The sequence below is a fragment of the Phyllobates terribilis genome, unplaced genomic scaffold (genome assembly GCF_046119375.1).
Source record: "Phyllobates terribilis strain yellow unplaced genomic scaffold, ASM4611937v1 Scaffold_1__5_contigs__length_1240528914, whole genome shotgun sequence".
NCBI classification, from domain to species: Eukaryota; Metazoa; Chordata; class Amphibia; order Anura; family Dendrobatidae; genus Phyllobates; species Phyllobates terribilis.
The window spans coordinates 1060595242-1060622875 of record NW_027362761.1 but is presented as its reverse complement, the minus strand read 5'-3'; the positions used below and the strand labels follow the sequence as shown (position 1 = coordinate 1060622875).

Below are 27634 nucleotides of genomic sequence, written 5' to 3'. Positions count from 1 at the left end.
CAAAAATAAGGCCTTTTACAGACGTCTGTGATTTTTCTGGTATGCAAAAAGTTACTGATTTTCATTAGTGGTTTTGATAAAATCTTCATCAGTGTTTTGTCATTGTGTTAGTTTTTTTCATTATGTTTCATCAGTGATTTTCGAATATGAAAAAATTTAAAAAATCGCAAAGCTTCATCTATCCACTACAGGGATAAAAAGGAGCAGCACATGGTTGGCAATGGGAGCTGTCAGTGATGAACCCTTAGACTTGTATGAGGGATTCTGATCCATGACTTGGCTTAAAGGCTTAAAGTTTGTTTTCATGATCATCTAGTTAAGAAAATATGTGATTGACTTCAGCTCTCCAGAACTAACAACTAAGACTGGAAACCACTCTGATGCAGGGTGTTCAACCTTTTCTGCATTGTGATCATTGTCATTTGATCACCAATTTTGGCACTGCGATCCTTAGCCTATCAGCCTATATTCAGCAGAAGCTTATTATTTGCCTGATGATGTGCTGATTTCAATAACATGTCAGGAGAAAGAAGGATCAGGCAAGTTAGATTTCAATCCTCTGTTTCACAGCTGATAAGCTTCTACTAAAGGGTTTTTCAGCAGTCTAAAACCCTAAAACTATTAAGACTAGAAAAAAATGCTGAAAATAAAATTCATCTGGATATTTTCCCGTTTTCTCACATAAAACACCCTAAGATGTAACAAACTTTTTGCGCATCTCGAAGTTGCACAACACTATTACAACTTTTGGTGTTTATGCGGCAGTCCTGGCCAGCTGGGCCAAAATGGGTTAATTTTGGGTGAGACAGGGAGTGTCAAAGCCCAGTTGGCAAATTCATCAAAATCTACGTAAATTACATACTCCAGTAACATTTCTAGAGGAGGCACACAGCTGATGTAAGATGTGCCAAATTAATTAAGAGGTTCTGCCAGCAGTTCCTTTACTATGACTGGCTTGCAGATTAGGTTCCAAATTTCTATTTGAATAAAACAGAATAGTGACATAAAAAGGAAAACAAAATGGCCCCATACACAATAGATGGCTATTGGCCGAACGATGGTTCAGCTAACCGCGATCTTCCGACTCTTTCATACATGGTCATGGTCACTCTGCCAAGCACTCTTGTGTTCTGTCTGAGAGAGCCGCTGCCACACTCCTCTGGTGACTGCTCATCTCTCCTAGAACAAAATGATTGGCAGTCTGAAATCAGACGTGCCAGATCCTTATGTCCCCCAAGATCATCTGTTGTGGAAGAGTTGAGAGGCCCCCATACACATTAGATTGTTGGCTGAATCTGCTGGTATCAGCGAGATCAGATGACATTAGTCTACTGTGTGTAGAGTCTTAAGTGCAACTTGAGTTATTGAGCGGGATCTGCAGTTAAAAGGTGCAGTAATGTGTACAAGATATCCTACTTTAAACAATGGGTCATTGCCAATCTAATGTGCTCTGACTAGGTGTTAAGCAGATCAGGTGACTCAAGTAGCAATGTAGCAAATTTGAGCACTGGAGCAGTGGCTTAGCAGAACTGGGTATGTGAAGTGACTCATTGTAGAGTAATAGCAGAGTCCTGAGGACTAGCAGATCTGGGTATGTCAGGTGACTCACTGAAGTGAAGTTCCGCAAAGTGGAACAACAGAAATAGTTATGTGATATTGCGGCTAGCAAGCCAACTACATGACTGCTTACGTGGCATGCAGCTGCCTGAGCTATCCTATAAGACTGGTGAGCATGGCCTCAGGGGTAACCTAACACATCATTAAATAGAAAGAGACAGCTGGAGCTGGGGCAGGAGAGTAACAATGGGTGACATGCCACTATGGTGATATACACAATCATATATTTAGCAATAGTTTTTCACTAGATTTTCGTACTTCGCAACCATCACCCATTCGTGTAATAGTTATGTCATAAATAACCTCATGAGATATCTGTTTCATAGTGTATGGTTGAATTTTGCCACTGTTAAAAATCTATCACAGCCTATGTCTAACATATATTTTGGGAGCTTTTACAAGCATAAATGGAGGTGCAAAATCCAATATAAATTAAAAAAATGGGGCTGAGGTGTGACACCAGACACAGTCCATGGACATGCCAGTACTGGCTCTTTTTAATAACTGGACAGCTGCTATAAGTCTTTCTATCTGGGAAGAGCTTTGGATGTCTTCTTTGAAGTATCTATGGAAGTGGCAGGTGCATGAATTTCCCTCATATATTGTATTTATTCAGGTTAAAGTGGATTTTCTGTTTTATGAAACCAAGTGGAATTAAAGCAGAAGGCTCAAATGATCAGCATGCTTTATGCTCCCCTATTGTTTGTTATTTCCTGTAAAATAAAAAGGTGTCTCTTGTTCCTTTATGCTTTACATAAAATGACAAGGGATAATAAATGGGAAAATGCATCAGTTATACAATCAGTTTCTCGCAGAAAACTGTAGCATAGTACTAGTAAGTCCTGCATATTATCTGCTACTATCCAGTTCTGTTATCTCCGTTTCTTATTGTATATAAATGTATATATATATTTTTTTTACTTTCTTGTTCTAAACAATTGAATTCCTGGTGATCCATACAATAAATTCTCAGAAATTGGAATAGGAAGAATATGAAATGTCAGTTGTTTCTTGACAGAACACATTTTACTGAGTTTTCTATGGTGATCCTCATAAAAGGAAGAGCAGTCAGTACTGAGAAGTGAACTTTACAGAACAGTATTCATCCTTTTGTGTGGATTGTACAATAGGCAAATTATTTATTGTATGCTGCAGTAGTAAAGTCCTAGACATACACTACTGTGCAAAATTCTTATGCAGGTGTTGGAAAAATGCTGTAAAGTAAGAATGCTTTCAAAAACTGAAGAGTTAATAATAGTTTATTTTTATCAATTAACAAAGTGAATTAACAAAAGAGCAATCTAAATCAAATCAATATTTGTTGTGAACACCCTTTGCCTTCAAAACAGCAATAAACATCAGCTCTTCTAGGTACACTTGAACATAGTTTTTAAAGAAGCTCGGAAAGGAGATTGTTCCAAACATCTTGGAGAACTAACTACAGATATTCTGTGTATGTACTATTGTGAAAATACTTCTGTCTCTTCATGTAATCCCAGACAGATTTGACAATGTTGAGTTCAGGACTCTGTGTGTGTCCCATATCGTCATTTCCATGACACCTTGTACTTCTTTATACAGAAGATAGCACTAAAAGACATTGGCTGTATGTGTGGGATTGTTGTCCTACTGCAGAATAAAATTAGGGTCAGTCAGACGCCTCCATAATGGTATTGTATGATGAATAAGGATTCAGTTTCCACAGTAAAGCAAATAATAAACACTGAAGGTCACCATGCCCAAATTCCAAAATGCACACCTCTACTGGCCCCATAGAACATGAAAAGTTGGCTCCTATATGTACAAATGCTAATAAGTCACAGAGGTTTTGGGATTCTGTTCTGTGGAACAATGAAGCAAAACTGGAGCATATAGGGACTGTGGATCAGCAATATGTCTGGATAATGAAGAATGAAGCATACACTGAAAAGAACACCCTGCCTACAGTGACGTATGGTGGTGTCTCTGTAATGCCTGCAGTGAAGCCTGGCAGTGGCTCTGTAATACTCTGTGCCTGCTGTGCTTCATCTGGCACTAGAAACCTGCAGCTTGTGGATTTTTACATTAAATCAAGTATCAGGAAATCTTAGGAAAATGTGTCATGCCTTCAGTGAGGAAGCTGAACCTTGTCCTCCATTGGACCTTCCAACAGGAGAATGATTCCAAGTATGCCACAACGTTCACCAATGGCTGGTTTCAGAAAATCTATGATGAGAATTGAAGAAGACAGCACTCAAATCCAAGAATACTAGAAAACTGGAGATTATTGTAAATAAGGAGTGGGCTAAGATTCCTCAAGAAAGTTGCCAGAAGCTCGTGTCTGACTTTGCATCACATTTGCAGCAGGTTATAACAGCCAAAAGAACTTTACTAAGTACTAAAGACACTTGTCATGAAGGGGTGAACAATTCTCAGATTGCAGTAATCAATAAAAGTGTCATTTTGTGTTGAATTTGAAGAAACCACTTGTTTTATTAGTTGTGTTCAGCTATTTATAGTTTTCTTGGTTGTTTTATTGCTATGTGTTTATTTTGTGAATTCACAATAATATATATAATGCTGGCGGAATTCTAATGAATAGGATCCAGCCCCTCTGAGAGTGGATTGTAAGCTACGGAGCTTGAGAATCGGGACATTTCTGTGACAAATTAGTCACCAAAAGCTGTTTTAACTTCCTGTAGGGTAAAGGGGTAACCAGGTGACCCTTTTACCCTCCTTTTATGTGGAAAGACAGGTAAGCTTAAAGAGTAGACATCGCTTTAATTTTTATTTCATATATCAATAGTACACATGAAAATAAGCAACTTTGTATTATATCTTAGCAGAAAAATCTGCTTCTTTCTCCACTAGGATTAATTATTTGTTCTTAAAATTCTCAATTCACGGGTAAAATCTGTAGTCAGTGAATACAGATTTTGCATTACTGAGATAGGAGATGGCAGTTTCTACTGATGAGATTCTTTGTAGATGGGAGGGGAAGTAGGAGGGAGGAGCTCTGCCTTCCATCTGCATAGAATCTTATCAGCAGTAACTGCCAACTCCTATCTCATCAATGGAAAAATCTGTCTTCACTGAATACTGATTTTACCTGTAAATTGAGAATGAATGTTCGCTCCAGGAGAAGGAAGAAGCAGATTTCTCTGATAAGATATATTACAAAGTTTCTTATTTTGACGTGTACTATTGATTTATGAACTAAAAATGAAAACGACTGTTACTCTTTAAGGAATTCCAATTTTATAGAGGGGCAGTCCCTCATTTGTAAGTATCATCTATTATCCAGAGCAGAGCGCGACAACAGATTATGTCCCTTCCCCAAGAGGACCGGGCATTTCTGTACATTACACTGATAGCCCTTCATTTTCAGTGGGTACAGTATAAAGTCTCATTTCCCCCTGCAGAGAAATAGAACAATTTCTGCAAAATTTCCCTACAAATTACAGCTGATAGGTGGAAATTCGAGTATGGGGATGTGCTGTGATCAAGCTATTTTCAGGGTGCTCTTCTAATAAAAAAGCTTTATCTAAAGGGAACAATAATGTACAATCTGTATTGTCTGATTTGACACATTTTATTTTTCTCTTCTCTTGACTTTGTCATTCAATATTTCATTAATTAGTTTTTTTTTCCAGTTTTTCTGTTGCAGTTTGTTGAGAGACTTGTCTTATTGTATAACTGCTTTCATAATAGAAGTGTCAAGCTGAACAGACTTTATTCATCCCCGGCTTTTCTTCTAACAATATAGATTCCTATCTCTACTTGCTCAGACTGAATATCAACTCAATTTCTTGCCTTTCAAGGTTTCTATCATTAATGTGAAAATATATGGTACTTTTGTCCGTATACATTGTAGCTGCTTACAAGTGTAGCGGCTCTTCGGCTAATTCACGGGAATTCATTTAAGTGTGATTGCGCTAACTAATCCCATGTTGTGCTGAAGGACACAGTATACTGGGGTTTTCTGCAGCCGAGAGTGCAGTGATGTATACCCTAGTCACAAATCCAATGTGGAACATCAGAAGCCCACTTCTGCATCACTGTGCCTGTTTCTATGGATTAGCATACTGGGGAATGACTGCAGGAGGTGCAAAAGCTGGATATTGTTCATAGGAACAGAATAAATAGTGGTAAAGGCACATGTTTAAAGAGTAGCCGTCATTTTATTTCTTTTATATATAGAACAATAAATACATATGAAAATAAGTAACTTTATCTTATCAGAAATTTCCCCTTCTTTTTTCTCCTTGACTGATCCTCAATATTCTAAATTCATAGGTAAAATCGGCCTTGAATGAAGATAGATTTTCCCATTACTGAGATAGGAGGTAACAGCTGGTGCTCATAAAGTTCTATGGAGAACTGTAAATGTTGTTTCAAAAGTAATGTCTGTCTCTGCTGCTTACATCTCACCCTCCACTCACCACCTCCCTCCATAGAATTTTTAAAAGCACCATCTGCCATCTCCTATCTCATTAATGGGAAAATTATTGAATATAGATTTTCCAGTTTTAATCCTTGAATTGAGAGGGAAAGATCAATCCAAGAGGGGGGAAAACAGATTTCACTGATAAGATATATCACAAAGTTGTTTATTTCCATATGTACTAATTAATTAGGAAATAAAAATTTAATTGACGATTACTCTTTAAATGTAAATGTACTTTGCTGATATTTCATATGATTGACTGCTGGATGCAGTCTGTCATGCATAGCCAATGGTCTATTCATAAAATTACATTGAGTCACACAATCCAGTACACACACATGAATGCACATTTTAGATTTTAAAACAAATATATACAGCTGTATCCACCCTTAAAGGAAGTCTACCGGCACAAAATGACCATTCAAACCAAGCACAGGTGTGGATGAGCAGCTCAATGCTACTTCCCTTCTTAATGTTTTGCATCTTTCCCCATCTCATCATTTGGTTCCTGTAAAGCCAGAGTTTTCAATCAAGGAAGAGGAGGATAGAGATTGATTGAAAAAAGTAGACGGGAAGTGCTAGACTGCTCACCCAGTGCATCTGTGCTTGGTTTGAACAGTAATTTTGGGGTGACAGACTTTCTTTAACTATCCACCAATTTTATTAAAGGGGTTCTCCAAGAATGAGATAAAATGGAGTCCCAATTCAAACAGCACCCTGTCCTAGTCTTGTGTCGGTACAGGCTGCAGACTGAAGACACACAGCTCCGGAGACCTGCGTCTCCACTGACTGAGCTGTATCATACATACTCCGTCAGTGTCAGAGAGCATGGCTGTACTATGTGAAGAAATATGTTTTAACCCACATTGTGCTCGTCGAGGAGATCTCCAGCTTCATCCTCTTCCTCTGACAGCTTAATAGCAGCTGGAAAATAAATAAACATTGAGGAGAATGAAGCTGGAGATAACTCCTTTTGTGTCCAGCGAGGAAGAGATCTATTTCTTCACATATCAAAGCCCTGCTCCCAGGCCACGGGTATGTGTGATACACAGGTCTCGGGAGCTGTATGTTTTCAGTATTCAGCCCATCCTCCCATGTGACTCGGATGGGCTGCAGTTCAAATTATATCAAGGACGCCATTTTATCTCATTCTCGGAGAACCTCTTTAAAGACTCCAATTTGTTTTGTTAAATACATTATTGTGACCCTCAACAGTGTGTAATACACATTACAGCCTCCGGGGGTGCAACATACAGACACAGTAGCATTAACAGCTCCTGATGTAGTATGAAACAATAAAAAAAATTTCAAAATCTATGTAAGATCTTAGCGGCAGAGCTTCTATGGAAATTTTTATATCCTTAGTATCTTAGAACATACAGCATTTTACAGCATTCTTAATTAAGTTAATGAGAGCCAATCTGCAGACTTATATTATTCAATTTCCAATGTCCTAATGGATAGTGACAACTGTAAAGCTATCTAGGAATTAGGCATGACCATCTGTTTTGATATTAGTAGACGATTTCCACTGTAATAAGGGAATCCCCACAATCACACATTCTCATGGGGTCACTGAAATGCTGAACTTCTGCTTAATCTATTCACATACAGTTACATACAACACGTATAATTAATCGCTATATACCTGTGAGTGACATGAGTTTACTGATAAAAAAGGTGGCCCTAAATGTATTGTCTGTGACAGGTTGGCATATGGTTACCTGGCTACACATATAATTTACCACAATTTCTGAACATGTATTTATAGTTGCTCATACAAGACAAAGTAAGTGAACCCTTTGGAACTACCTATATTTCTTTATTTATTGAACTCATTAAAGGCTATGGAGACCTTTTGACATGAATTTTTTTTACATGTTAGTGATTACCTTTCAAAATTTAAATTGCACTAAATTTCAGTCTGCAATCTTCATTCCTGCATTGATTTTCAGACTCCCTGATGTGCAGTTTGTAGCCTGATCCAAGTTTCAGGTTTTTCTCCTCTGGGAGTGTCTCTCCCAGTAATATAGGCTGGATGTGAGATATGTGTGTATCCAGGGTGCTGCTATCTTCACTTGCTTTCATGTATCAGCACAGATCCAATACCCTGCTTAATTTTTCTCCATGTGGTTTCCACTTTGTCTAGAGCCTGTATTTTCTGCCCTTTTTCTCCCTTGTATACTGCAAATCTGCGAACAACACAACCCTCCCTCTTTTGTCTTTCCTAACACGGAATGAAGGGACGAGGAGAGCAGAGAGAGTTGTCAGGAGCAGGAGCTTTGACTGATTTGTAACATTTTTACAAAAGTACTGAGCAAGATAAAGGAGATGCAAAATGATAGAGCAATTTTAATTGAAGACTATATAAAAAGATGCTTTTTTTTGCATTTTGGAAGCAAATGCATAAAAAAAAATCTGTGCATAGGTATATCCACCTTTAAGTAAGCATGCACAATGAAAAAAAAAAATAAAAAGTGATCCCTTAAACTTTATAAAAAAATAGATCCATCCCCCTTTTAACAAATAAAACCACATTTTATTAACAATCCTTGCAGAAATAGAGGCAATTCCAAAAGGTTAACTTACTTTTTCTTGTAACTGTATCTAGAACTAAAATGTTTTACATGACCACAATAGTTAGTACACGACAAGTTTAATAACTATTATTTTCCTCCTTTCTGCAGCTGAATATGAATTCTGCCCCCACATTCATGCATTTTCCAGCGAAAGGCAAGCCCAAGAGAGCGGATACATTTGATCTTCAGCGTATCGGGTTTGCTGCAGAACAACTTGCAAAATGGATCGCCGACAGAACAGATGTTCATGTACGTGAATACACTTTGCTCCTTGGTATTATCTTAATCTTTGCTGTTATTTTTCTTCATATATTATATGCTTTGTTCTGGTATCATGCATTCTTTGTATTACTAGAAAGACCTCATCTATTTAGTAGGATAATTCCCCCGTGTGTCCACGTGACTCCTAGCTCTCGGCTCATGACATTCTGCTTTGCAGATAAATATTTCTCCCTCGACAGTATGTATGCATGCTTCCATTATATACACAATGAACTTCCAGAGGTTTTCACTGTAGTAATCACTTTTCTTTACAGTATAGTTTGTATTTTGTATAGTGGTGAGTAATAGTAATAGACTTTATTCTGACATAACAAGACATTGTATATCTTATTCCAAAGTCAGCTAATAGAGTACCAAGCAATATACTAATTATTTGCTTGTATATAAATGTGCCTGATAAAGAAAAATGCCCAAAAGGTTGTCACTAGGCCTGATCCTTCTTGATATTGGATTGGGATTGGCACCACTTATAGTGTGGTTATTGTACCAGTCGACAGCAGAAAAAATCCATCTTCTAGGATCCTCTAAAAAAAAAATAGCTTTATTGCGTAAATTTAAAAATCTGGGATAACAACATGGGTGTCACAACATTTAGGGAATATGGTCTAGCAGACGCGTTTCAGACAGTAAGATCTTTAGTCATTGCATTGTACTAGTGGTTAGAGTCATTGTGCCCTGAAAGTCTCAATTCAGATAAACCAGGGCTTGGAGTCTCTTGGTTTCACCCATACAACTCATTGGTATTGAATTACCCTCAGCATCCTGAATATTCTCTAAATCCTTTATATTAAAAAAAAAAAGAAAGTTTACAGTACAGAGGTTTATATCTCCAACTAGAGTTGGCGCGGAACGACTTGCACGTCCCATTCCATCAGCCACAGCAGTGGTTTGTGGCGGCTGGAATGGGAGAGGGAGTGTGGCCTCATACCCGATGGCATACACAGCTCTTCTTTTGATTATTATGCCTGGCGCAATATCACATGTGCAATACGCTGCAATGATGCTGTTGTGCAAGGCCAGCTAATTAATAGAAAATCCACAGATGCCTACAGGTAAGAGGTAGTACTCCATCTCCCATTCCAGCGGCCATAGACCAGTGTTGTGGCCAATAAAATTAGATGTGCAAATAAATTTACACCAACTCTATCCCCATCCTATTCAGTTGATGCTGGTGGCACCACTCCAGAGCTTGGTTCATGTGCCTTCAATCCTATGTCCATAGAGCAGATTCTTCCTTCGGTCTTATCCTCGTATTCTTGTTCTTCTGGGCACTAGGACCCTGAGCGTTCTGCCTAAGCTGTTACAGGAGATTTCTACATTATATTCTTGCAGTCAATATGTCATTGATGTTTTTCAACTGTTGTGCACCATTATTGACATCACATACTATATGAAGCTGAACATGGGGCACAAATGCTAGAAGACCATTCGCTGCATATTTTGGTTGGACTTTTAGGTCTACAGCCAATGTTTTCATGCTTGCCAACTTCAATTTTAATAATATTATTTTACAATTTTACTATTTTAAAAGGAACCTGTCAGCAGGTTTTTTGCTAAGTAATCTGAGAACAGCATGATGTAGGAGCAATGAGCCTAATTCCAGGCAGGATGCGTCACTTGCTCAGCAGCTTGCTGTATTTTCAACACAGTCAGTGTTTTATCAGCGGAAGATTATCACTGCAGGACTAGGTGTCTTGTGCCAGGAAGTCCGGATATTCTGTTTAACCCCGCCCTCACCACTGATTGATAGCTTGCTTAAAATGTTCACAGGAAGCTGCCAATCAGGGGTGTGGGAGGGGTAATACAGAGCTCCGCATTCAGAGCACTGCTACATCTACAGCAGAGAAAACAGGGATTATATCAAAACTGCAATAAGCAGCCCAGTAAGTTACACATCGCTGAAAACAGGCTCTCTTTCCCTACATTCTGCTGCTTTTCTGATACCATAGTAAAAATCTGATACATTTTAATTTAACGTACGCAAAAACTTTCTTGGTGCTAAGGTAGATGCGTAGGCATTTTTTATTAATCAGCTTGTTCATGCTTTATGCAACCAATGATCTACACTGCTCAAAAAAATAAATGGAACACTCAAATAACACATCCTAGATGTGAATGACTGAAATCTTCTCATTGAATACTTTGTTCTGTACAAAGTTGAATGTGCTGACAACAAAATCACACAAAAATCATCAATGGAAATCAAATTTATTAACCAATGGAGGCCTGGATTTGGAGTCACCCCCAAAATTAAAGTGGAAAAACACACTACAGGCTGATCCAACTTTGATGTAATGTCCATAAAACAAGTGAAAATGAGGCTCAGTATTGTGTGTGGCCTCCATGTGCCTGTATGACCTCCCTACAATGCCTGGGCATGCTCCTGATGAGGTTGCGGATGGTCTCCTGTGGGATCTCCTTCCAGACCTGGACTAAGGCATCCGCCAACTCCTGGACAGTTTGTGGTGCAACGTGACGTTGGTGGATGGAGCAAGTCATGATGTCCCAGATGTGCTCAATCGGATTAAGGTCTGGGAAACGGGCGGGCCAGTCCATAGCTTCAATGCCTTCATCCTGCGGGAACTGCTGACACACTCCAGCCACATGAGGTCTGGCATTGTCCTGCATTAGGAGGAACCCAGGGCCAACCGCACCAGCATATGGTCTCACAAGGGGTCTGAGGATCTCATCTCGGTACCTAATGGCAGTCAGGCTACCTCTGGCGAGCACATGGAGGGCTGTGCGGCCCTCCAAAGAAATGCCACCCCACACCATTACTGACCCACTGCCAAACCGGTCATGCTGAAGGATGTTGCAGGCAGCAGATCGCTCTCCATGGCGTCTCCAGACTCTGTCACGTCTGTCACATGTGCTCAGTGTGAACCTGCTTTCATCTGTGAAGAGCACAGGGCGCCAATGGTGACTTTGCCAATTCTGGTGTTCTGTGGCAAATGCCAAGCACGGTGTTGGGCTGTGAGCACAACCCCCATCTGTGGATGTCGAGCCCTCATACCACCCTCATGGAGTCGTTTTCTAACCGTTTGTGCAGACACATGCACATTTGTGGCCTGCTGGAGGTCATTTTGCAGGGCTCTGGCAGTGCTCCTCCTGTTCCTCCTTGCACAAAGGCGGAGGTAGCAGTCCTGCTGCTGGGTTGTTGCCCTCCTACGGCCCCCTCCACGTCTCCTGGTGTACTGGCCTGTCTCCTGGTAGTGCCTCTAGCCTCTGGACACTACACTGACAGACACAGCAAACCTTCTTGCCACAGCTCGCATTGATGTGCCATCCTGGATGAGCTGCACTACCTGAGAAACTTCTGTGGGTTGTAGAGTCCGTCTCATGCTGCCACAAGTGTAAAGCACAACCAACATTCAAAAGTGACCAAAACATCAGCCAGAAAGCATTGGTACTGAGATGTGGTCTGTGGTCCCCACTTGCAGAACCACTCCTTTATTGAGGGTGTCTTGATAATTGCCAATAGTTTCCATCTATTGTCTATTCCATTTGCACAACAGCATGTGAAATTGATTGTCAATCAGTGTCGTTTCCTAAGTGGACAGTTTGATCTACTTGGAGTTATATTCTGTTGTTTAAGTGTTCCCTTTATTTTTTTGAGCAGTGTATATGAAGGTCTACTGAAGTAGTATACCAATTTACACATTTTTGGTTTCTTTAATTCAGTTTTTTTATTTAAATAAAAGTAAAATATGACTTTATTGTCCCTTTTCTCAAATAAAAACGTTTTGATGTGCTTACAGTCGGAATATTACAGAAGAAATATTGGCACTAGCAGACCAGCAAATATAGAAAGTATACATCAGAATGCATCAGAAAACTGGTCTACATTGTACATGATGTTGTACATCCCAACTTAGAATACAAGTAGTGTTTTTAGAAGTAGGGATTGAATTTGTCTCATTCTTAAAAAGACTAAGAAAAGAATAAAACGATGTGAAGATGGGGAGAAGTAACTAGGAACAGAATTAAAAGAGAAGCTGAAAAGTGCTGTGAAAGATTTCATTGTCAGTCTATAAATTGCAGTTATCAAAAGTCTCAGAATAAAGCAATGAAACTGTTTTGTTTGAGTAATGGATCTTTGAAGTTGATGGTTATAAGGTAAGAAGAAAAAAAATGCATGCAAAGTAATAAAGGATATCTGTAAAAATGTATAAAATGGTATGTAACCGAAGCAAAACCGAAATTGAAGTAGTCCCTTCTAGGCATTACCTGCACTGTGAGGACTCGGAGTCTGGGGTTGCAGGTGAGGCATGATTCCTAATGGTTATTATAGTTGCAATTAACAACAAGGAGGATGAAAACGATCAGTGGTAGGATAGGCCCTCATCTTGTGGTAGAGAGTTTTAATTGCATACCTTCATATTCCAACTTATGATTTCAGGTATAGCACAATATTTCAGCCCATTTGGATCAGCATAAAACTAAAATTGTCAGATTTGAGGGGAAAATAACCCGAGCGATTATACTAAAAAGAGCTGATTGAAGTACTCTTTGTGGTGAACTTGTGATGAATCTTCAAGCAGGTACATATTAGAATAAGCTTTAAAGGGAATGTGTCATGTGAAAAAACACTATTAACCTGAAGATATGGGGTCGATCTGCAGGTTCACAGCGTTCTGAAGCTGCCTGATGCCTACACTGAAATCTCGGCTTCCGTGAGAAAATTAACTTTATTCCTCCCCGGAAGCCTCCAGCTTTCAGTCATAGGGGTGCGGCCGATGTTCCTTCAGTCACCGCTCAGTACATAGTGAATGCTGGCTGTAACCACACTCTGGCACTGACTGTCAGCCAGCCCTGTACTGATGCAATGTAGAGTCAGTGCCAGGAGCGCGGTTACAGCTGTCGCTCACTATGTACTGAGCAGTGACTGAAGCCGCACCTCTATGACTGAAAGCCAGAGACTGCCGAGAGGGACAAAGTTCATTTCCTCCCGGTAGCCAGTCCTTCAGTGCAGCAGCTGCATGGCTTCAAAACGGTATTAACCTGCAGAATAGCCCCATATCTGCAGGTTAATAGCGATTTTTCCAGATGACAGGTTCCCTTTATATTTAGACCTAAAACAAGTTTTTATATATGTGGGCCAAGTTTTGAAGAAACTCAAAAAGATTTTAATTAGCCCAGCCTTAAACATACAACCGCAATAATCAGATTGACAGATTCTAACAATCTAAGTCGAAAGAGATCATGAAGAATAGCTCTAATTGACTAATCAATCATAACTCACAAGACAAACAGTTTCAGTGGTCTCTATTGCAAAATTTGGATCTTGAGTAGCCTTGTACTTTTAAGGTGAGTTTATTGAGAAATTTTGGATAGGTAAGGACCCTTACACATCAGAACTACATTCCTTCCTAAGATTTCAAAATGTGGACCTTTCACTGCAAGTTGGACCATTGCTTTGCAACCTCTCTAGCCATTTTGTCAAGTGACTGTTAAAATGTGAGACTTCGTTATAGTCAATGGAGTCCATTGAGCTCTATTGGTGTCCGTAGTGTGATGGATCCGGCACCACTGTTGTTTTAGTTTCTTTGTTACTTTAACAGTATAGATACATTTTAATGATGGGACTGTTGTGCACCCACTCTAACCAGTGATTTTTTTAAAATGTCACCATATTCTTGTGATGTACCCAACACCAATATTTGTAAAGGCAGTGAACGCTTAATAAGAGCTCAGAAGAAATAAAAGTATGAACAAATTACAAGGTCTTTTTCAAATTCTTCCCATATTAACAACAATATGAGAAAGAAATCCTTCCAGATGCATCTGTAGTTCTAGATGATGCCACCTACTTAGTTGCGATTCAAAGACTGTTACCAGATCATAAAAGCGTTTCAAAGGCAGTATTGTGGTTAGCACTACATTGGTAGTATGAAAAACTGATCATACATGTTGTTATGGGCTCACTTGGTGAGGTAAATTCTCTAAATCACTGGTCAGAATGAACAACCATGTCCGAAGATAATGGCAAAACAGGCAGAGCTTGAAGGATAGCACATGGATCAGCGAGGAACAGGAAAAAAGTGTGTGCAGATGGCAGGCAGATAGGCAGAGGAGAAAAAAAACGAAGACCGAGCCAGGGGAGTGGATATGCACAGGAACTGTAGATAGTCACTACAGTACTATCAGTGGAAAAAAATGGTTAATGGCAAAGTTGTATGCTATCAGCAGAAAGATGGTTAATAGCAGATATGTAGGTAATTGGCAAACAAATGATTAACTGCAGGCAGAACTGATAAACAATCAAATTGGATACTCTCTGGCAGAAAAGTGTTGGACTGTAGCACCCAAGGAGGGTGGCAACCGGAGGAGAAGGGAGCAGAACACAGTACTGGTTTTGGGACAGGTGACTAGTATATATGTGGACATGATATCACTAGCAATTGTGGCATGATACTATGACTGTGAAATAGGTAAGATACATAAATTATCATTTGCTATGTCTATGGGTCAGCATGATCCACAACTAAGTAAAGCCACACATGCCCCAACTCAAACATAACATGATCTTACCTTAGACAGCATGTTCTGCTTCTGAACACTATTTTCCATTTGTTACAGCCTAAGATATAATGTGAGTTATTTTTTACATGTGCAAATTAAGAAGTGCTGTCAACTGTCATATATAAATAAATGAGATGTCTTAGAATCAGCATTGCGTTCTAGTTGACAAGGAGAAATATCCAATAAAGTTATTAAAAGTTAAGATTGAAGGATTGTTGAAAGAAACATAATTTCGTTAAGTAACACTTGATGCAGTGCCAGGTCCATCAAAATTCTACGTGAAGAGCCTGGCAGCACCTAAAACTCCTCAATCATGATAACCCTTCAACATAGGTGACACCAGGCCAATATCAAACACATGCATAGTAAGTCAAGGCTTCCCAAGTTTATCTTCAAGCCTCACCAACAATTTTTAGCTTTGTTAATTTTGTATTTGACATGCATTTCTCAGATTATCTATTGCCCCTTAAAATCCAAGGCAGTGGCCTGTCTATCAATTGCCATTAGTCAAAGGAAACAGAAAGCTCAGATCAAGTGATTAAATTAAAGATTGATATATAACAAAACATATTGTTCAGGTCTTTAGCACTTGATGTCCTGCCAGGTCCTTTATCACTATGTACAGAGTGTTTGCATCACTCTCGCGCTTTGTTCTGTTTTTACAAAATCCAAACTTAGTGAAGGAAAAGCTTTTGGAGCGTTTTAAAGAAAAAAAAGTATTTTAGGATTATCAGAGTCCATTTCAAAATTGATAGGCTATCTAACCAATAGTCAATCAAACAATGTATTATTAGCAATATTATTCAGTATGTAGGAAATTGTCACTGCTAATATTATAAAACATGCTTAAAGGGGTTGTCTAGTCACAAGATATTAAAGACCTTTCCTTAGTATAGGTCATCATTATCAGATATGGTGGAGGTCCAACACTCAGCACTTCTACCAATCAGCTGTTATATGCTCCGGCTGCAGTTGGATTTAAACTCATGGTACAAAGCTGCAATGCTTATGTGTAGTGGCTGCTGCCTGGTACTGAAGAACAACTCTTATACAAGTGAGAGAGCTGCTCTGTAGTGCCCAGCAGCGACCTCTACACATAGAATTGATCTGCACATTGCAGTTCTGTCCAATACTTCTCGCTGGAGCTAATAATAGCTGATTGGCGGAAATGCTGGATGTCGGCACTCCACTGGTCATCTTCTATAGATGATCTATCCACCCCCCTGGAAACAGGATTTAGAATCTAGTTGGTTGACCGTTTGGTTTGGCATAATCTGATTAATCTTTTTGGTCTGAGTCCTTCCTGTAGCTTCAGCCTTTGAACGTATTTAGAAAAAAGCCAACCCCTTCAGACTCATTCAGACTCATTCAATTCACAGTGAACATTACTGAAAAATGGTAAAAAGATACTCTAAGGATCCCCCTAAACTTTACAACAAGTCGTCGGAATCTGCTAAAATTGGCTGACAGTCTGAGGTGCATGGGGGCCTCCTGATTCTTCCTCGACAGATGATGTAGGGGAAAAAGGGTCGGGCAGTTTGAATTTTAATGCCTGATCCTTTTTTTATTCAGGAGATGGGCCACTGCCAGCCAGCTTACCCCCTGTATGCAAACACATGAAAGTTACGCTAAGCCAAACACTCATGTATAGGGTCGAAATAGCTGAAGCCTAATATTTCAGTCTGTAAAATATGTGGTTTTGCCTCACATATAACCCTTTGCATTACAAGAAAGTCTGCAGCATAAAGTGACAGGTTCCAAGTTTCAGAACCCCAGATTTGGATCAGCAGATTTTAACGTCTCATCCTCAGTGCTGCTACTGTTTAAAATCTGGACTGAATATCTGCTACGTCTATGCCATATGTACACATAGGGTATCCTAAAGTAAAAAGTATAATGTATCTGAATGTCCACTTGTAGACATACTTTTAGGTTAGTTTGTCCTCAAGGATTGGTGACAGTGACAGATACACTTCTTTACTAGTGAGGAGTGAACGTGCTCACCACTGCTCGGTACTCGCCCGAGCATCACTGTGCTCAACGAGTATTTCCGGGTTGCTCGGGCAGGAGCTCGGGTCTCCTCCCTGCATGTTTGCCGCTCTTTAGAGAGCCAATGAACATGCAGGGATTGTCTGCCACACAGTCTAAAGCCGTAGCCATGTCTGTTGTGGCATTACAGTGATTGTCTGGCCGCATAACGTCATCGGGTCTATATAACACCTGGTACCCCTATTCCCGTCACAGTCTAACCCGGAAACAGGCAGAGTAGGGAGAGCTGCTTCTGAGTGAGGGAGAGATTTGCTTGTTTACTAGTTAGTATAGGTATTCTACAACATATATCTATAATATCCATCTGAACGAACAGTCCTTCTGAGGACTAATCCAGCTGCATATATTCAGCGGTGAAGGTGATGGCAGGAGTTAGGCAGTCAGGGTTTGTGGCACTGTATACAGCACAAGAGAGTCCATTGCACTTTCTTTCTGCTCCTGCTGTTACAGATTTCAGCAGCAGAAGGGAAGGAAGGGAGACACAGATTCTCTACTTCGTGGGTAGGCAGAGCCCCATAGGATAGTCACCTCAGATTGGAAAATGACGACCGGCCCCTCCAGTATATAGGCTCCTCCTACTCCCATGTTCATCAGTCTTTTTATCTGAGGTCTCAGAGGATAGTCGCTGCTTCGGCAGTTCCTCAGAAGAGTTTGTTATTTTATATCCAGCGAGTCCTGGACCCCCCGTGGTCTAGAGGTCTCTGGGGGTCTCGGCGCTGCTGAGACCCCTGACCCTCCCCTGGCAGCTCTGTGTACCCCTTGAGGTTCCCACTTATGCCTGCCGGCCCCGGGGGATACAGGGCGCTCCCTGGCGGAGGCGCACACCACACATCTGAGAGGGTCCCTGCATGCTCCGCCATAGGGGGGAGCAAAGGGCCATGGCGCCACACATCCCTGAGGATCCCTGTGGCGTTCAGCCGGGTAAGTGCTCTTTGGTCTAAAGAGTATCTTTGACGGCTACGGCAAGTGTACTGCCTGTGTGTTTCTTGTCTATTTCAGACGCTGCCTTGACTGGGGAGCAGAGACGGAGGCCAGTAATTTTTATTTTTTATTTGCGCATGCTTTTTCGTTTTTGCTTCCTGCCTTCATTTAGGCAGGAAGCTCCCTGTATTTGCGCGCGTTTCCTTGCTTTTATTGACTTGCTTCCTGCCCTCATAGAGGTAGGAAGTTTTCTCCCCTCGTTTTTTGAATAAGCGCGGGCTTTGACGGGGGGCGTGGCCTAGCGGGGCGGGGCATAGCGGGGCGGGGCCTAGTGGGGGCGTGGCTTAGCGTCTCCTGGCTTCCTGCCGTCATTACTTAGACAGGAAGTGCTTGGTTGAGCACGTGCTGGCAGTCCCTGCTTCTCCCTCCGGCGTCCAGTGGCATCTCCTGCTCTCTGCTCCCCGTCCGTCCGTCCACACACTCAGTAGGAGCAGTACCGGTGAGTCCCCTCTGCCTCTGGCAGAGGTTCGTTGTCAGTGCTGTCACTCCGGCTACCTATTAGGAGTCCTCGTGAGCACTGCCGCTTTCCCTCCTAAAGCTATTTACTCCACTGACCTTTTTAGGCAGCGTAGTATTATAGTTGCTGTGATGTTAACCCCTTCTGAACAAGTGGAGCTTTAGGGGAAACACATGGTGTTTAAGGGAATTTCTCCCTTTGATTTTTTGCTCGGCATTTCTGGGGTAGCTCTTTTCTAAGAGTGAGCTTTAACCCTTCAGAGCCTGACGCATATATATATAAAAAAAAAAAAAAAAAGTGAAGCGACACACTCAGGAGGAGCGGTCGCCGCAGTACCCCCTCTGCCTCTGGCAGGGGTTCTTTGTCAGTGCTGTCACTTCGGCTACCTATTAGGAGTCCTCGTGAGCACTGCCGCTTTCTCTCCTAAAGCTATTTACTTCACTGACCTTTTAGGCAGCGTAGTATTATAGTTGCTGTGATGTTAACCCCTTCTGAAAAAGTGGAACTTTAGGGGAAACACATGGTGTTTAAGGGAGTTTCCCCCTATTGATTTTTGCTCGGCTTTCTGGGGTAGCTCTTTTCTAAGGGTGAGCTTTAACCCCTCAGAGCCTGACGCATATATAAAAAAAATTAAAAAAAAAAGTGAGTTTTGAAAACAGGCTGTGCAGCTTTTACACTTTTTTTGCCATCCTTGTTGTACATCCTGGCATCTGGTGTGGGTGGCATGTCGGATCAGGGGCCTAGGAGTGCGGATCGGTCTTCTGATCCGTTTCAGGTTCAGTCGCACGCCTCTGATACACTCAGGCCTTCTACTACATCAAGTTCAACGCTCAGTGATGTTAAAGTGGAGGCGCTCACTCGCTCCATTGATAGTCTCTCTAGTCTCCTGGGACAGTGGGTGTCAGCTAGATCACACCCAATGCCACGAGGTAAAAAGCGCCACAAGACTATGGTGGCGTTGTCTCCCTCGCAGAGCGCTTCAGAGGCTTCGGATTCACCAACAGATTCGGTTGATGAAATTTCTGAGTCCGAAGAGGAGGATCAACAGGATCGCTCTGTTTCTCTTTCGGGTCGTGTAGATGGGCTTATTAAGGACATGCGGGAAGTATTAGAGCTGTCTGAAGAGCCGACAAGACCGTCTAGGTCGGCCCGTCTGTATCAGAAGACGCGCCGTGTTCGTTCTACATTACCTGCGCATGAGGAACTTAACGAAGCGGTGGAGAAGGAGCGTCAGTGTCCGGATAAACGCTTCCGAGGAACGCGTTTTTTTGATGCCCTATATCCCTGTGCCAAGGAGATGGTTATTAATTGGGTTCCCTCTCCTGAGGTGGATATATCTCTGTCTCAGCTGACCAAGTCTTCCCTGCTTCCTGTTAAAGGGAGAGCCAATCTTCAGGATCCTTTGGACAGAAGATCGGAGTCAGCGGCGAAATCCATCTATGAAGCCGCAGGTCATGGTTTCCAAGCGGCCTTGGGGGCCATGTGGGCCGGTGAGGCCTCTCTGCGGTGGTTGGATCAGCTGCGTGCGGTGTGGCAGGATGGGACTTCGCGTTCAGAAATGGAAAAGCTTTTTCAGCGAATGGAAGAAGCTATGTGTTATGGCAGAGATGCAGTACTGGACACTGCTTCAATTCTATCCAGGGCTCAGGCTTCGGCAGTCACGATTAGAAGAGCTCTGTGGCTTAAACAGTGGACCGGAGATGCGGTATCTAAACAGGGATTGCTTAGTCTGGCATATAAGGGCGGTCAGCTCTTTGGTTCAGATCTTTCGGAACTAATTGCCAAAGCTAAAGCTAAGGATGTTACTCTGCCTGGGAAAAAGGCAGTGGCATCCACAGCCAGCAGGACAGGGCCCGGCAGAGGTCTTCGGTCCTTTCGAGCCAGGGGACGATTCAGTCAGCCTTCTTGGAGATTGGGTCGTCCCTCATCCTCCGGCAGATCCGCCCAGAAATCTCGTACTCCCTGGAAGCAACGGTCCCGTCAGGACAGACGGGAGGTTGATAAAAAGTCCGCTAAGGCTGACTGACGCCAGGGATCCCCCCGAGGGCTCTCAGGTGGGAGGTCGTCTGCTACAATTCGGGTCGATCTGGGCATCCCACATAGCAGATGCCTGGGTGACACGGGTTATGTCGGCAGGCTATTTCATAGAGTTTCATTCTCTACCTCCAGACAGGTTTCGTCTGACGGGCATTCCGTCCGTGCCAAGACTGGCTGCCGCACTGTTTCAGGAGGTCGACTCTCTCCTACAGCAGGGTGTGGTGGTTCAGGTTCCTCCGGAAGACCAGGGAAAGGGTTTTTATTCCAACCTTTTTGTGGTCCCCAAAAAGGAGGACAAGTTTCCTCCGGTGCTGGATCTCAGGGATTTGAATATTTACGTCCAGACACGGAAGTTCCGCATGGAGTCTCTCCGATCGGTGATAGCGACCCTGTCGCAGTACGATTTCTTGGTGTCGATAGACATCCGCGACGCCTATTTGCATATCCCTATCGGCAGGGCTCACCAGCGTTTCTTGCGTTTCGCTATAGGTCAAGCCCATTACCAGTTTGTGGCCCTACCCTTCGGGTTGGCCTCAGCTCCCAGGGTTTTTACAAAAATTCTGGCTCCTCTCATGGCGCTTCTTCGAAGACAGGGGGTTACGATCCTCCCCTACCTGGACGACCTGTTCATAGTGTCACCCACAGCAGAGGAGGCAATAACGGCTCGCGATCTCTCCCTTCAGTACCTGATGGACTTCGGGTGGCTGATCAATTGGAAGAAATCGTCATTGGAGCCAGCACAGTCCATTCTTTTCCTGGGGATGCAGTTCGATACAGTTCGGGCAGTTGTGTCCCTGCCTCCTGTCAAACAGACGAACCTTCGTCTTCTGGTCCAGGCTATGAGGTCGGCGCTGTCAATGTCCCTTCGGGAATGCATGCGCCTTCTGGGTCAAATGGTGGCAACTATGGAAGCAGTACCGTTTGCACAATTTCATTCCCGGGATCTCCAAAACCTTATTCTGACCCATTGGGATCGATCGCTAACTTCTCTGGATCGCTCGGTCATTATCTCCCGCAGGGTGCGAGAGTCTCTTGGATGGTGGTTACGTCCGGAGACTCTATCCGTGGGGAAATCCTTCCTTCCCCCGAGATGGTCGGTGGTGACAACCGATGCCAGCCGGACAGGCTGGGGGGGAGTTTGGAACGACCTCTGGATTCAGGGGGTCTGGTCGCCAAAGGAGTCGTCTCTCCCGATCAACATTTTGGAGTTGAGAGCAATATTTCTCTGCCTCCAACATTGGATGGTCTTATTAAGCGGCCTACCGGTCCGGATCCAGTCGGACAACGCTACGGCTGTCGCGTACATCAACCACCAAGGCGGAACGAGGAGTTCCAGTCTCATGTCGGAGGTCTCTCAGATCCTGGTCTGGGCCGAGTCCAAAGTTCCAGCAATTTCTGCAATTTACATTCCAGGGGTGTTGAATATCTCGGCGGACTTCCTCAGTCGCGAGCAAGTGGACCCTGGGGAATGGAGTCTCCATCCAGAAGTGTTTTCTCTGCTGTGTTCCCGTTGGGGGACTCCTCAGGTGGACTTGATGGCATCCAGGCTGAACGCCAGGGTTCCGACGTTCATGTCCAGGTACAGGGACCCGGAGGCGGTGGCGGTGGATGCTTTAGTAGCCCCGTGGGGTCAGTTCAAGCTGATCTATGCGTTTCCGCCGATATCCTTACTGCCTCTGGTGATCCGACGGATCAAACTCGAAGGGGTATCAATAATTCTGATAGCACCAGACTGGCCGCGGAGGACATGGTATTCGACGCTGGTGTCTCTTCAGGCGGCACCTCCGTTTCCGCTGCCCCTTCGCCCGGACTTGCTCACTCAGGGGCCCATTCGTCATCCGGACCTGAGGTCCCTTCGTTTGACGGCGTGGCTCTTGAGACCGAGATCTTGACCCGTCGCGGTTTTTCGCCCGAGGTCATTGCTACCTTGCGGGCGGCCCGGAGTCCAGCTACGTCCAGGATTTATCACAGAACTTGGGAGTCTTTCTATTCATGGTGTTCTGGATCCTCAAGAAACCCGAGGTTTTTTTCCATCCCCAACTTCTTGGCCTTTCTGCAATCTAGTCTGGCCAGGGGTTTGGCAGTAAGTACGGTGCGGGGACAGACTTCTGCTCTTTCCGCACTTTTTAGGAAGGCTATTGCCTCTCGCAGGGATGTTCGTTCTTTTTTTTGCGGAGTCGCACGTCAGTTTCCGCCACGGAGGGCAGTTGTGGCTCCATGGCGGCTTAATCTAGTCCTGGAAGCCCTTCAGCATAGGCCTTTTGAGCCTATGGATTCTGCTAAACTTTTACTACTTTCTTGGAAGGTGGCCTTCTTGGTGGCAGTCACCTCTTTGAGAAGGGTATCGGAATTGGCAGCACTTTCTTGCTTACCTCCTTTTCTGGAATTTTTTCCGGATCGCGTGGTGCTTCGTACTCGTGAAGATTTTTTGCCTAAGGTAGTGTCACAATTCGACATTAATCAGGACATTGTGTTGCCTTCGCTTTGTCCAGGACCTAAGAATCCAAGGGAGCGGGCCTTGCACTCGTTGGACTTAGTGCGGGCATTGAAGTTCTATCTTACGATCACTCAAGGTTTTCGGAAGTCGGACTCTCTTTTTGTAATTCCGGCAGGTCGTCGGCGTGGTCAACGTGCTTCCAAAGACACGATAGCTCGGTGGATCCGTTCAGCTATCCTGGAAGCGTACCGGCTCAAGGGCGAGCCTTGTCCGGTTAAAGTTAAAGCTCATTCCACGAGAGCCATTGGCTCATCGTGGGCTTTTCGTCAGGGGGCCTCTGCAGCGCAGCTCTGCCGGGCGGCCACCTGGCGCTCCGTTCACACCTTTACTAAGTTTTATAAGGTGGACGTAAGTGCTTCAGCCGATGCGGCCCTGGGACGCAGGGTCCTGCAGGCGGCGGTAATTTAAGTTATCCCTTTATTTAGTTTTCCATTATTTAGCGCGGTTTGCGCTCTTGCCTAAGTTTTGGGGTATGGAAGTTTCTGCCTCTATTTCCCACCCTTAAGTAGGTACTGCTTTAGGACGTCCCACGAAGTAGAGAATCTGTGTCTCCCTTCCTTCCCTTCTGCTGCTGAAAGACGGATTTTGGTAAGAACTTACCTGTAAAATCCTTTTCAGCGAAGGAAGGAAGGGAGACACAGCACCCTCCCAGGGCAGAAGTGTGTTGTTGTGTTTCTAGATGCAGCGCGTCTCCTTCCTGATGTCGATCTTCTGGACTGGGTTTAGCGCTCTACGGCTCTCCTTCCAGTTTCGCCAGCTCTACACAGTTGTCAGGTCCAATGGGGTATGCCTAAGACTGTGTGTTTCTATTACATAACCTGTTTTATCTCATTTCTGAAATTTCAGAAGGGGATATGTTGTTCTGCTGGTTGGTCTGCTCTTCCTTAGCTTGTGTACGGACTGATGAACATGGGAGTAGGAGGAGCCTATATACTGGAGGGGCCGGTCGTCATTTTCCAATCTGAGGTGACTATCCTATGGGGCTCCGCCTACCCACGAAGTAGAGAATCTGTGTCTCCCTTCCTTCCTTCGCTGAAAAGGATTTTACAGGTAAGTTCTTACCAAAATCCGTCTTTCTGTAGACAAAGATATCAGGGGTCAGGGCTAATTTTTTTTATCTTAATCCTGATTATTTGCTTAAAAAGCAATCCAGAGTACGCCATTTGACTGCTCCATTTGCTTGTTAGCACTGCAGAATACAGCCAGATCTTTTCCATCATCAGACAAGATCCCATATTACAGCGATAAATATCCAGAAATTTGTACTGAACGTGGAATATATTATCCTCCATTTAGAGTTTGTAACAGTGTGTCAGTGAAGCTATTCACACGTGGTCGCTGCCAAGAATAGTAAACTACAGGGCCGCTATTTAAAACCTTGGGTGTCCGTCAGGCTTATCACATATAACTGCGGTACAAATCCAGCCATTTGTAATTAACGTGGAAAATATTATCCTCCATTTAAAATGGGCAAGGCACGTGGCAAGGGACGGGGAAGTGGACGTGATTGTGATGGTGCATGCAGAGGCCGAAGCCGTGAGCAAGCTAAAATTGTGCCACAACAAACTCACATCTTGCCGCTCGACCTTCCTGTCCCAAATGCTAGGGGACCGCAGCACACCACTATTGAACCCAGAGCAGTGTCAAAAGGTTGTTGGTTGGATAGCAGATAATGCTTCCAGTCACTTTGCCACCATCACCACCACCCTGTCTTCCATACTGTCAGATCTCAGTAGCCGTGAGTCTGGACCGCATATTCCTCACCCTGAACATCCTTCCTCCCACCAGCTTCAAGTGAGTCAAGAGGAGAACGCGTGTACCGATGCTCAAATATTTGAGCACCCAAGTTCACACGAAGGCAATGGTGGGAAGGTGCAATTACTGTCACAAGAGGTGGATGATGATGAGGAACAATTGCCAGAAAGTCAGGAGGAGGACCAGGGTGCAGAAGTGGAAGATGAGGTGGAGAACGATGAAATCACTGACCCAACCTGGCAAGGTGACATGCAAAGCGATGACAGCAGCACACAGGGGGAGGGAGGCAGGCAGGACCAAGCAGTGTGGAGGCCACAGACACAAAATGGGCAACCGTCACCCGGAACAACAACACAACGGAAGTTGCCAGTACAACAGTTAGGTCTTCCCAAGTCTGGTTCTGTTTTAAAGACTCTGCAGATAACCCCAAAAAGGCCATTTACACCATCTGCCAGACCAGCATCAGCAGGGGCAGCAAAACTAGCAACCTGACCACCACCAGCATGTATCAGGCACATGGCAGCACAGCACCCGACAAAGTGGGCCGAACGCTAAAGTCCAGAAACAATGTCTTCGGGTGACACCACTGCTTGTTCCGCTGGTGTGTGTGCACGCCAATGCCCTGTCCATGGCGCATGCGAAGATGTCTCCCACCCTGCATCTATCGTTGCACACTCGCAACTACCACCATCAGCAACCACGTCCTTTTCCCAGCGCAGCGTTCAGTTGTCTCTACCCCAGTCCTTGGAATGCAAATACGTAGCCAACGCCCCACAGACCACACTACTAAACTCACACATTTCGCAAATGCTTGCGCTCGAAATGTTGCCTTTTAGGCTCATGGAGACGGAAGCTTTCTGCAACTTGATGGCGGCAGCCGTCCCTCGGTACTCGGTCCCCAGCCACCACTATTTCTCCCGGTGTTCCGTCTCCGCATTACACAAGCACATGTCCCAGAACATTAGCCATACCTCAACAACGCATTTACTGGTAAGGTCCACCTAACCATGGACACGTGGACAAGTGCTTGTGGGCAGGGACGGTGCATCTAGCTGATGGCACACTGGGCTAATATAGTGGAAGCCAGGACCCAGTCGAACCTTGGGACGGAAAATATCTTCCCGACGCTGAGGATTGCCGAGGAACCCTGGGTCAATCAGGGTTTCCCCAACATTCTACAGCTCCTGCACCTGCTCCTCTTCAGCCTCCATCTCTGAAATGACCACATCAGTCACAAGCTGGAAGCCCTGCAGCACTGCCTTGGCCAAGCGGCAATAGGTTGTGCTGAAGTTAATCTACTTAAGTGACAAATCGCACACCACTGAAGAGTTGTGGACAGCTCTGAAAGAGCAGGCAGATGTGTGGCTGATACCGCTGAACCTACAGCTAGGCATGGTGGTGTGTGACAATGGCCGGAACCTGATGGCGGCTCTGAAGCGAGGCGAGCTCACATACGTACCATGCCTGGCCCATGTGCTTAACCTCGTGGTTCAGCGGTTTCTCAAAACCTACCCAGATCTGCTTGTCAAAGTACGCCGAGTGTGTGCCCATTTTAGAAAGTCAGCTACAACTTCCGCCGCCCTTGCCATGCTTCAGCAGCGTTTGCAGCTTCCAGCTCACCGACTAATCTGCGATGTCCCAACGCGTTGGAACTCTACATTGCAGATGTTGGGAAGGATTTGTGAGCAGAAGAGGGCAGTTGTTGACTACCAGCATCAACAAGGTCATTGGTCTTCAGGTGAGACTCCACACATAAAACCTCAGGAGTGGACATATATGTCAGATATCTGTACCATCCTCCAAAACTTTGAGGACTCCACCAAGATGGTGAGCGGCAATGACGCAATAATTAGCGTCACTATCCCGCTTCTCTGTCTTCTGAAACGCTCACTGCTCACAATTAAAGACGATGCATTGCAGGCGGAACAAAATGAGATGGAGCAAGGAACCATACAGGGTGATTCCATACAGCCCAGCCTCATCTCATCCCAACTTGGATTGGGTGACAATGAGGAATAGGAGGAGGAGAAAGAACAAGAGCTAGTTTCCAGCGCTATAGATGGTACTACCTGCACAACTGTCATACTGTCTGTTCAGCTTGGATGGCCTGAGGAGAGGGAGGAGGATGAGGAGGAGAGCATGGTCAGTCGTCCTCTTGGTGACACGGAAGTCTTGCCTGTTAGCAGTCTGGCACACATGGCTGAGTTTTATGTTACGCTGCCTTTCCCGTGACCCTCGCGTTGTGCCAATTTTGGGTGATCGTCATTACTGGTTGGTGACACTTCTAGACCCACATTTCAAGAACTTTCTATCTCTTATTCCCGCGGTGGACAGGTTTACTAAAATGGGGCAGTACCAGAAGGCCCTTGTTGCAGAATTATTAAAAAAATTCACATCTGAAAACGCTGGCGGCAGAGGTCACAGTTCGTTAG

General features: G+C 43.9%; 1 protein-coding gene across 1 annotated transcript in view; it reads left to right on the top strand.

The window, feature by feature from the left end:
• TUSC3 (tumor suppressor candidate 3) overlaps positions 1-27634 on the top strand; it is a 417133-nt gene that overhangs the window by 288304 nt on the left and 101195 nt on the right. The window contains exon 4 of the mRNA XM_073645422.1: positions 8731-8871. Coding sequence (XP_073501523.1) covers positions 8731-8871 — 141 coding nt within the window. The remainder of the gene's footprint in view (positions 1-8730; positions 8872-27634) is intronic.